The sequence below is a fragment of the Cebus imitator genome, unplaced genomic scaffold (assembly GCF_001604975.1).
Source record: "Cebus imitator isolate Cc_AM_T3 unplaced genomic scaffold, Cebus_imitator-1.0 Scaffold26, whole genome shotgun sequence".
Lineage (NCBI taxonomy): Eukaryota > Metazoa > Chordata > Mammalia > Primates > Cebidae > Cebus > Cebus imitator.
This window is the reverse complement of record NW_016107341.1, coordinates 455,921-464,603: the sequence shown is the minus strand read 5'-3', so window position 1 is coordinate 464,603 and position 8,683 is coordinate 455,921. Positions and strand designations below refer to the sequence as shown.

The 8,683-nt window shown below is 39.4% G+C and overlaps 1 protein-coding gene across 2 annotated transcripts in view; it reads left to right on the top strand.

Moving 5' to 3' along the window:
* GRM3 (glutamate metabotropic receptor 3) overlaps positions 1-8,683 on the top strand; it is a 219,379-nt gene that overhangs the window by 143,573 nt on the left and 67,123 nt on the right. For both annotated transcript variants that reach the window (XM_037736532.1, XM_017523084.2), the window contains exon 3: positions 575-1,430. In XM_037736532.1, coding sequence (XP_037592460.1) covers positions 575-1,430 — 856 coding nt within the window. The remainder of the gene's footprint in view (positions 1-574; positions 1,431-8,683) is intronic.

Sequence of the window (8,683 nt, the reverse complement as noted above, 5' to 3'; positions counted from 1 at the left end):
TTTTTTTTTTTTTTTTTTTTTTGCCTAACCTAGATGATAAATGTTTAATTTGGACTGTCCATGTGGCATGCAGTTCCTAAATTAAACTCTTTCAGAGACTGCTGTTTTTAGCAAAAGAGGGGGAAGTGAGACTTAGACAACACCCTTGCTCTTTCTATACAAGTGCAGCCAAGTTGTCTAAAATTCGAGTTCGGCCAATTCACTGCATAGCTCATTGCTTGAGCTATAGCAGGACCCCAGAAACTTAAAGCAATCACATTGAAAGCCCCTGAACGGGGTTTATGCTAGTCTAGAGTCTAGCACAGAGTGAAGAAGAGAGTGTGGTACCCTTCCCATTTCTCTACTCCGCCCCATCCTGAAGCACAAACTACCTGTGTGAGACCTGCTCCCTGGCGTCCAAAACAGAGTATCCAAGGAAGCACCCGGCATTCATCTCGAGAACTATCAAAAAGTGTAACGATTTAGAGTAGAGGGGAAAGGGAGTCAGTAAAAGGTGTAGATGGTATGATTTATTTTCACGTCCAGTCACTTACCTCTGGGTTTCTAACAAAGGTCCTTCTTCGCCCTCCTCCAGGTGGCAAATCTGCTGCGGCTCTTCCAGATCCCTCAGATCAGCTACGCGTCCACCAGCGCCAAACTCAGTGACAAGTCACGCTATGATTACTTTGCCAGGACCGTGCCCCCCGACTTCTACCAGGCCAAAGCCATGGCCGAGATCCTGCGCTTCTTCAACTGGACCTACGTGTCCACGGTGGCCTCCGAGGGCGACTACGGAGAGACGGGGATCGAGGCCTTCGAGCAGGAAGCCCGCCTGCGCAACATCTGCATCGCCACGGCGGAGAAGGTAGGCCGCTCCAACATCCGCAAGTCCTATGACAGCGTGATCCGAGAACTGCTGCAGAAGCCCAACGCGCGCGTCGTGGTCCTCTTCATGCGCAGCGATGACTCGCGGGAGCTCATTGCCGCCGCCAGCCGCGCCAACGCCTCCTTCACCTGGGTGGCCAGCGACGGCTGGGGCGCTCAGGAGAGCATCGTCAAGGGCAGCGAGCACGTGGCCTACGGCGCCATCACCCTGGAGCTGGCCTCGCAGCCCGTCCGCCAGTTCGACCGCTACTTCCAGAGCCTCAACCCCTACAACAACCACCGCAACCCCTGGTTCCGGGACTTCTGGGAGCAAAAGTTCCAGTGCAGCCTCCAGAACAAGCGGAACCACAGGCGCGTCTGCGACAAGCACTTGGCCATCGACAGCAGCAACTACGAGCAAGAGTCCAAGATCATGTTTGTGGTGAACGCGGTGTACGCCATGGCCCACGCCCTGCACAAAATGCAGCGCGCCCTCTGTCCCAACACTACCAAGCTTTGTGATGCTATGAAGATCCTGGATGGGAAGAAGCTGTACAAGGATTACTTGCTGAAAATCAACTTCACGGGTAAGCAAAGAACCTTTAAACATCTTCTGTGGTGCAAACAGGTGAAATCAAGCGGGAATCAAATGCCTCTGTGCCCAACTCAGAAATAATTGTTTCAGAGTCATAAAAAGGGTTCAAAGTGTTAACCAAATATTGCAGGAAGCATTAGGATGGTCCTTTATTTATTTCTGAATTAACATCTTGGCTGGTACACGACATGGCAATGAAAGGCGCCCCAGGCTGGGCTGACAGCCCACTGTGGTAGCTCCCTAGATTAGGGCCAGGCTAGATTTGAGCTCCTTGTTGTTGTTGGCTGCAGGATTATGGCATGTGTGATATGGGCATTTAATCTTCTTTAGCAGAATTGGAAGCTCTCTAGGGAACATGAACTTCCAAGCCTTCCTTGTGGGTGATTTGAGCAAAAGAATCTCATAACTTTCACAGTGTGTATGTGTGAGAGAGAGAGAGAGAGAGAGAAAGAGAGAGAGAGAGAGAAAAGTCACTGTTTTCCCAGAGTGTAATTAGGGGCAAAACAGAAAAGATGCCCAGACCATTCAGTTTACTTTTCTGCTATACAGAAACATTTATATATCATTAATAGTTGGGGATTTTCTCAAATTATGCTAGAAAACAAAACCTTTTCTGTGAGCTTGCATATAGGCAGTTTGAAGACTAATGGAAGTCATTATAATAGCATAGTGAGCATATTAAGGTGTATTCAAAGTGGCTTTTGCTGCCTCTTTATTTATTTCTAAATATAGTCTAAATATTTCTAACTATAATATTGCATTGAATGCATTATTACATAAAATAGGCAAAATCTTTACATCTACATTCTCTACTAGGGTTCATGGGATATTGGTTTATTAAGGCACTGGTTCTGTGTACTATAGTTTAATCCCAAATCATAAAATAGTAATATTTTGGGGCACAAAGATTTTGATGCCAAAAACATTACAATAATAACATGCTTTCATCAATCTAAGTTACTAATACCTCACGCGTATTCTAGTATGCACAGTGTGTAGTCTGCTTTAATGGAGTTATCCTCCAAGACCTGAAAGTTTATATGCTCAAGTCATACTACCATTGGTGCAAATGGCAGTTCTCCTCATCTCACTTATAAGTGGTCACTCAGAAGTCAAGTGGTCTATGAAATCACAGGCAGTAATGAAAAAAAGACCTCATGACCACTGGCTTCTATTCCATAATTCTTACCTGTAAGGCAGCCTTGAAAATAAGCACAAAAATTACCAGCCTGCCTTTTGGATATCTTTTTTATTTCCCCAGAGAGGGCCAAAAGTAGTCAAAATCAATTAATTTAGTAATTCCTGCTATACATCTGATGGATATCACTTCTTATCATTAGAATGACTATTAAAAGTGGTAAGGATTAAACTTTTTCTGTGCCCTGTATTCCCATGAGTGCATTTTATATAGAAATTTAAAAAAAAAAAAAAGTCAAGGAGTAATAAATCAGCATTCATCCCCAAACCCCAGATCAGTTCCTATTGACATCTCTTAAAAATGAGAATGGACCTTGGAGTCAGTAAAAAAAAGATTATCTTTACACTAAAAGTAAATGAACTCTCAGGTATTCATAAAAGGCATCTGCAATGCACTTAATTCTTAAAGATGAATAATAATTCAGCACATACTCCCCATCAGACTACCCTTCAGGGTATTATTTATCTTTATTCACCACATATATTAATTAACTTTGTTAGTCTAGTTCATTCCTTACTTCTTAGTGTGCAAATAAACAAATATATTCACTCATCAACAGCTAAAATGAAAGGAACTCTTAGAATTCAGAGAGCCTTTGCAAGGTGATTTATGTAACCAAAATATGTTCCTTCATTCCAGTGACTTCTTGGGTCTTAAAAGGCAAAGAAAAGTAAAGTAAAGAAATAAGGCCATCATTTGGATAAATAAAACAAAACAAAATGAAAGTATCTTCTTTTTGTCTGTCTTGTTCAATTACTCGTTTCAAGTCTACCATTCAGTTTGGCTGTGCAAACCTGACCACAAAATGCTATTTTAGCCTTCTCAATTTGTCAGACATTACTAGCCATTCTTCATCTCTGAAGAAGTAGGAGGGTGAAAAACAAATTTAAACTGCATAAAAGAGAGGGAATTTAGACCAGCCACAAGGTAAATATTCTTAGCAGTGAGAATTGGACAAGAAAACGCATTACTAAGGGAGAATACCAAGATGCTAAGTTAGCTAACTGGTACCTGTAAAAAATAAGTCAAGAAACTGATGATAATAATATAATGCAGATTTCAGTTTACAGTAACCTGTATATGACTAAATATATGTATATTTTTAACTTAGATCTAGGTAAAAGGTTTTAAGTATGTATGCATTATTACTGCTTTAAGATTGAGATGCACTATGGAATATTTTTTCCTAGCTATTGAAAAGCAGATTTGTTTTACTTTTGTTCTGAAACAGTATCTTTGTTTTTCTAACTTGAATATTGTGGCAATAAACTAGGCACAATAGTACACACTCAGCCGACACTAAACAATCTGTTCAATTAGGCTGAAAAAGTCTTCTGGCCATTTGCATGCACTCAATACATTTACTCACAGGTTCTTCTGACAAGGGACACTTTTAGCCAATTCTCTAACAGCTCTCATCATTATAAGATTAAAAAACTAGGCCTCCTGAGAATTTTTAAATGGATTAAAATACTCCCTGGTGCTCTGGTGTGTTCCCACTAGCTAATTACAGCATTGGTCAACTCACCATGAATCTTGTTTGAAGCTGACCCAGTTTAAATATTCCTTTTGCAAAACAGATTTTTAGAATTATGCCTTGCTAAAGATTATTCCAAGTAATCATCTCTCCTGGCATAGGATCTAACTACTGTCCAGGTCTCTAGGCTCATCTCCAGCTGTATGCTCCACCTTCACTCTTCCTTCCATTAACGCTATTTGCAGTTCCCTGAACACAACATGCCTCTATTTTGCCTGTATACTTTCTGTGAATGCTAGTTCTCAACTACAAGACTCTTTCCCCACTCCCACCTGCCTTATCTGGCACCTTCAGATACTCTTGTGTCTCTTCGAGATTCAATTTAATTAATAATTCCTTTCAGAATCATTCCTACACTTTCCAAAGTATAGGAAGGGGCATTCGTCTCAGTCTGGGACATTCCTATACTGTCCCAGACTGAGACGAATTTTGGGAATTTTGCCTTCCTTCGTAATTTTATCCAATCCACCAAAATCTCTGTTGGCTCTACCTGCAAAATAGATCCAGAATCTGATCACTTATCATCTTCTCAACTGCTACCATCCTGGTCCACACCACCATCTCTAGCCTCTATTTCTGTGATACTCTACTAATTGATTTATTCTTGCCTACCTCCAACCTAGCTCCCATAATCTATTCTCTACATGATAGCCAGGATGCCCTATTAAAATCTAAGTCAGACAATGTCCTTCCTCTACTCAAAACCACTTGAGTTCCCTTGTTTCGCTCATAGTGAAAGTCAACATCTCCTGGACAGCCCCACCTGCTCTGCCCATACCTATCCTTACTGCTCTCCTGTCCTCACCTTTTACTCTCCTTCTTTCTCACTTCATTCCAGTCACCCTTGTTTCCAACATTAGGGCTTTTCCACTGCCAGTTCTCTCTGCCTATATTGCCCCATCCCAGGTATTTCTGTGGTTAACCAGTCCCCTACTTCTTTCAAGTCTTCATTTAAATGTTATCTTCTCAATGTGACCTACTCTGGCCATTCCTAACAGTCCTATGCGTTACCCTCAACCCCCACTACAGCTGCCCCTATTTCCCTTGTAACCTGCTCTACTTTTTGTTTTTACCCCCATGATTTTTCTCCTTCCATCGTACTATATCATCTATTACTTTCATATTTATTCTTTATTGTTTGATCTTCACATTAGAATATAAGCTCCACAGAAACAGAAATCATTATCAGTTTTGTTTTACAAATGCATCCCAAGCATAATAGGTGCACAGTAAATATTTGTTGATTGTGGATAGCACTTAACACCCAAACTTATGTTTTCTTCTCTATCTTTATTACTAGATTGTGGGTTCTTTCAAGGCATAGCATATATATTTCATATCTGATCTCAAATACTTAGCATGGTTTCTGGTAGAGAGCAAGCATTATGTAAATGTTTACAGAAGGAATGAGGAATTATATAACCAATTGATTTATAATATGATGACTTTGGAAAAATTTAAATGTATAAGTTTTGTTCATTAACAAATGAATGTCAAGAAAGAAAAATGTATGACTTCTGGCGTGGCTTGCTTTTACCTACATACTCTCCTTTAGTTATATTCTATCATTTCTTTTGAGATAAATGTAACCAAATATCATTAAAGCTGCAAGAGACCCATCACTATTTTATAGATGAATCCCCAGAATTGAAAGTGATTTGTACAAGGTCATTCAGCTGGTTAGTAACAGAGGCCAGGACTGAAATTTATGTCAACTGAACCCAGTGCTGCTTTTGTATCTGTACAAGGACTCTGGGAAATTGATATATTTGATCCCAAACTTCTACCACAGTTTCTGGTGCACTCCAAATATTAACGAAATGCTACTGAAGGAAGGAGAGATAATCAATATGTTTATAATATGTTTTCTTTTTGTTTATTTTAAAGATACCTTTAATGCTTCTGGTCTACTTTCTCAGTTGACACAAAGGTGGTTCATCAAACACCCAAACTTTGAAAGCTGAGCCTTGGATTCCAAACCTTAGTATACTTAAAAATAAATAAAGCTTCAAATCATTTTTAATTGGTCAATAAAATTGCTTCCATGTGTAAGAGTCATGTCATCCAGAATCCCAAAGTAAATATTTAAATGAGAATTATGTTTAGTGTCATATGAACTTTCAAACTTACTTTGAGTAAATTTCATGAGTTAGTGATGTAAAAAGAAAACTTAAACTATGCAATACAGTTAAGGAAAAGGAAGTAGCAAGGTCTATGAAACATCTAAAGAAATGGGATATCACTGTGATTGTGTTCATAGTACAGTACATTCTCTCACTTTTTATCCTGAGACCAGTTCCAGAAAGTCAAATAGAATAAAATCATAGAGTTACAAAAGGCCTTCCTCAAAGATGAGCTTGCCCCTACTTCTCACTTGACAGAGGTGAAAATTCAGGATGTCAGCATTATTATCTTCACTTACTGAAGCACACAAAAGTGAACTCAACTGTCAGGGAGATGTGGTAACCAGAGTACACCCAATTTGAAGGAAAAAAGAAGGAGCTTACCTTTGCTAAATGTAATTGCCAGAAGTACCCCAAGACACATCCAATGTCACACAGGTATTGTCTCAGGAAAAACATTTATGTCATTCCTCTCTGCAATTTTCAGGGTTAGGCTAAACTGTCTGAGAATGGAGAAATTGAGAACTTGACACAAAAGAAAATTCATCCAAGTTCACATAATGAATAAGTGACAGAGTAAACTGCCCAGTCCCAATTTAGTCATTCATTCCACAGAGACATTTAGATGTCATGCTGGGACCTGAGGACTCAACACTAAACAAGACAGATGCAGTCCCTGCTTTGTGGAGTTTACACTAGCATTTAACCACCAAAAACAACTCTAAAGTATAAAAGCATTATTATTATGGCCTACACTATTAAGGTGTTACCCTAGGATTTTTGTTCTGCTTTGGTTCAGATTAGGAAATGATTATGTGTCTTATGCCCAGAAAATATCTAGGATACCTGAAGAAATCTTACTCCTAAGGCTTCACTTATATGTAAAGAGGACAATTCCCTGTTCCTGATGGACTGGTGATCATAACAGGACTGAACAGCATGCACAGCTAAGCTAAGACAGTTTTCTTTTTTATTTGTTTGCTTGGTTGGATTAGTTCGTTGGTTGCTTTTTTTTTTTTTTTTTTTTTTTTTTTTTTTTTTTTTCTTGTTTTTATTTTTTTTTGGTACTAGTGAAGAGACTACTGAGATCAGAGACCTAGAACCTGGTGGAGACAGGCCAGCCCTGTTCTTATGTTTACAATTTTCTACACCTGGAAGAGGAGCAGAGGCAGAAAATGGGTAGTCCAGCCTTGCCACCCTACTCACCTCTGTGTCTGACTCATCCAATAGGAACAAGGATGGCTCCTAGTTGGAACTATAATCACAGAGCACAGGCCAGGAAGGGCAGATTTTCTGGGACGCTGCACTCCAAGGAATAACATTTTAGCTGGCCCCAGCCCAGCAAGGCTCTCCTCTTGAAAAGTACAGGGCCATCCAAGGCACAGTGAGGAAGCCAAAATGGTAATGGCCACATCTTTAGATGAATGGGCTTTGAAGTTCCTGAAAGAGCAAACTGCTCTTGATCTTGCTTCCTCCCCTGGAACATTTGTAGTTCTCACAAAAGCACAGAAACTTGTTCCAGCTCTGCTGATCAAAAGCATTTCCAAAATGTAAAGATAAATATCCTGTACTTCTTTCTTCCCCTTTCTCTCTGGTCAGCTTCCTGGGGTCACAAGAATAAGATTTAAACCCCAAAGGGCACCACTAATGTGGTCACTTATTTGTTTATGCACCGTGCATCTGTGCTTTGGTGTCTTAGAGGCTTGAGAAATTACTCCCATTTTAAGGTCATGCAGTGGAGAACAGGAGCCTTTAGGAAACCTAATTTTCCACTTAGGCCTGTCCTTTTGCTGCTGCTTATTATTTTTACTATTATCATTATAGTTGCTATTATTGTCATTGTTATTTAATAATCCCTAATTTATTATGATTCACTTAAACATCCTGTCTGTGAGGCAGAAAAAAGTGATCATCCCCAATGAAGTATGAAATAAATGGATTGCACCACCTTGATAGTCAGAAAAAAGTACAATAAATATGCGATCTCCTTGATGTTTTGAGACTTTTTGGACACTGTGGTATATTTACAGGAATATCACTTGCAAAGGTATCTGGAGATTGGACAAAACTATTCTAAGCCTTTTATTTTTAGATTGGAACTAAAAAAAATAAAAATAACTAAAATAAATCAGTTTATCTATGTTCCTTTCAAGATATCTTGTATTATCCCACAACAACATAGTCTTTTGAAAGTTTCTAATCTCTGGAAACTTTGTCATAGTTGAGTTCAAAAACATGTTTTTCCCACTCTGTATACCTTTATTCTATTACTCATCCTCAGCGGGACACTAGGAAGCCAACATAGAGAAAGGAAGTATTTTTAGTGGGTTCAGAAAAGCTATCAGATTGTTGTACTCATCAGGATAGCAATCACATACTGAAATAGA